Source organism: Chrysochloris asiatica, unplaced genomic scaffold, assembly GCF_000296735.1.
Source record: "Chrysochloris asiatica unplaced genomic scaffold, ChrAsi1.0 scaffold00082, whole genome shotgun sequence".
NCBI lineage: Eukaryota > Metazoa > Chordata > Mammalia > Afrosoricida > Chrysochloridae > Chrysochloris > Chrysochloris asiatica.
This window is the reverse complement of record NW_006408600.1, coordinates 1508924-1511934: the sequence shown is the minus strand read 5'-3', so window position 1 is coordinate 1511934 and position 3011 is coordinate 1508924. Positions and strand designations below refer to the sequence as shown.

Here is a 3011-nt window from a genome sequence, read left to right as displayed (position 1 = left end):
TATTCAATGTGTATTCTCAGCAAATAATCTGAGAAACTGGATTATATGTAGAAATACGTGTTATCAGGATATAAGGAAGACTCATTAACAACTTCTGCCTTTTCATCTCACAAGTTTTATTATTCTAAGGGATGTGTATCTCTCTGGTGCTATTGTGCAATCAGGTAGCCAGACCTCTCCATTGTTTGAGTGGAACTTGAGCCAGGATGGTGAGTTCATTTCCAGACCTGGGGGATGACTAGGAGCCATAGTCCAAGAGGGAAATATCTTTTATCCACCTCTCTCAGCTTCAAAACGGACTTGTTGATTTTTTGGAATAGTTCATTGTGTTTTAGAAGACAGTTTACATAGAGATTCATTTTCTAATCTATGATTCATAAATCAATTGCTCCATGACATTGGCTGCAATCCCTGCAATGTGTTTCTACTCTCCCTTTCCTTCCGGGGTTCACCATTTCCACTTGCCTGGGTTCTCTGTCCCTTTCTGCCTTCTCATCTGTGGTTTTAGGCAAATGTTGTCCTTTTGATTTCGACTAGTTGATTGTTCTCAGGAGAACATTGTTCATAGGTGTTAGGGTTAATTTTAATAAATCTGTTTACTAACTGCAAGAAAAATGGCCTCTGGAGAGTCTTCAGTTTAAAGTCAGGATGATGTGTTCAGGTGACAGTCTCACAGAATTCCCCAGTCTCTTTCAGACCAGTAAGTCTGATGTTTTTTCCCTTAAAATTTTAATTTCATTCTACATTTTCTATCCCTTCTAACCAGGACCTTTATTATGATTGTAGTCAGAGTGATTGGCAGTGGAGCTGGGCGCCATCTTGTTCTTCTGGTCTAAGATTAGAGGAGGTTGTGGTTCCTGTGTGTCATTAGTCCTTTGGTACCTTCTATCAAACATTATATGTAATAAATACCTTATCAATTGATCAACATTATCTTGCACCTGGAGGGTATTCTGAAGATTTCTAACCTAATAAGACAGTGCTTGTTAAGCACCACTCATATTTTAAACCAACAGAGTTCTCAAACAATATATATTGATTTCATGGATTTGTACAAAATGTTCTCTAACTTTAAAATATCCACATATAATATTATTGTCAATGAGAAGCAAACAGTCACACACAAAAAATCACAAAGTGACATAAAAATATTTACATTAAAAAGAGTATTTCTAAACACATTACACAGAAAATGTCCAGTATTACAAGAATATTTATGCTTTTTATTTATTTTTTTTCAGAACCAAAATAACAAAACCAAATGACTTAAAGGATATCTGAATTGATCAATCATGGTTGATTTTTAGTAGTAATACTATAAAGGCCAAAGCTATTAAACAGATGGACAAAAGGAAGCCTGTACTAAAAATTTAGTTCTCTGAAGACAAAGATTTCTGAAAAGACCAGTTAATAGATTATGAGGTAAAAATAACAATGCATTACTGAAATGGCAAAAAGTTGGTGTTTCAATTTCATCAAGCTCAACACAGGTCACAGAATGATACTATTTTAAAAAAACAAAAAACAAAAATAAAACATAGGGTAAAGTCAATATCACAAAGTGATTAAAGAGATGGAAAAGAACTTTCTTCTAAGTCATTAAACTCACCGATGTGCTGAACTCCAGAGCACTTATCATTTTCTTGTGTCATTAGAGAATTTAAGTAGGTTCACTGAATTGACCGATTTCTTTGTTAACCTATTTACATGGGTTAAGACCCTGACGGGCATAAAACACAACTAAAAAATGCCAGACAGAAAGTGTAATGAAAGACTGTGTGATGTATGGTTAGGGGTACAGCCTATCCAATAAATGTGCTTGGCCACCAAAGAAACCCTTGGCACAGATTTATTATCAGAACAAATACAGGCTAAAAAGACCTAATACAATAAAATCTGCAGCATAAATACAAACTACTCTAAAATATAGTTCTTTGCCCTGCATAGTGTATAATATCTCTCTACAATATTATTAAAATGATCTTAATATATTCCAATCAAGAATAAACAATCTAAACAACTAAAAGCAAGTGGAGTGTATGAAACCCAACTGATAGTGGAGTTCTTTGAGCCATACAAAAGAAAACACCATTTATATGAGTTTGAGCCTTTCAATAATTTTTAAAACATGAAGGAAGTATTTCCAAGAAATATATTACCAAGAGAAAAGGTAATAATTAATTGCCTATTAGAATAATAGCTGACCATTATGTTTTATTTATATGTAACATATTAATAGTAAATTAGTAAATGTGAAGACTAGATATAGAAATATTTTAAAAGTTATACCTCCAAGTTCTTTTACATTCAAGATGGCATTCTGGAATGGCACTGCTTTTATACTAAAACCTAAAATTAGAAAACAAAAACATAAAAACAATTAGCAATAGAACTTTAAAACTTTACTTTCTACAGCTCATATTTATACTGGGAATACAAGTACATAATTTCCAAGATAAAGTAATAGCCCAACATTATGGTCTATTATTTTTTAAAACATGATTGTACATTATAGCAAAAACTATAACACTGTCCTTTTTTCTTGGCGTTTTATTGTGGCACAGTGGGCTAATGTGCTGGAATGCAAAGTCGGTTTGAACGACAAGGTTGATAGTTCAAACTCACCAGCCACTCCTTAGAAACTCTATACAGAGTTGCTATGAGTTGGAACTGACATGATGGAACTGAACAATAATAATATTAGTCTTGGTGTGGTGCTATATAATCAGCCTTGGATTACTAACCACAAGGTTGGCAGTTTAAACCCACCAGCCACTCTTTGGAAACCCTATACAAGGTTTTTATGAGTCAGAATTGCCTTGAAGGCATTTAACGACAATAACATTAAATTTCTGTAGCACTGATTTAGCATTTTCTTTAAGGACATGGCAAATATGTTGTACACACATTTTTCTTGAAAAGTGCAATCATAATTATCCATCTTTGCACAGATAATCATTGTGTAATGTTTGTAATAAAAGCTCTGTATTATAAATTATCTACCTAGAGTA

The 3011-nt window shown here is 33.3% G+C and overlaps 1 protein-coding gene across 1 annotated transcript in view; it reads right to left on the bottom strand.

The window, feature by feature from the left end:
* Positions 1-3011, bottom strand: part of ARL15 (ADP-ribosylation factor-like 15) — a 685847-nt gene that overhangs the window by 430909 nt on the left and 251927 nt on the right. Inside the window, exon 3 of the mRNA XM_006865739.1 lies at positions 2290-2349. Coding sequence (XP_006865801.1) covers positions 2290-2349 — 60 coding nt within the window. The remainder of the gene's footprint in view (positions 1-2289; positions 2350-3011) is intronic.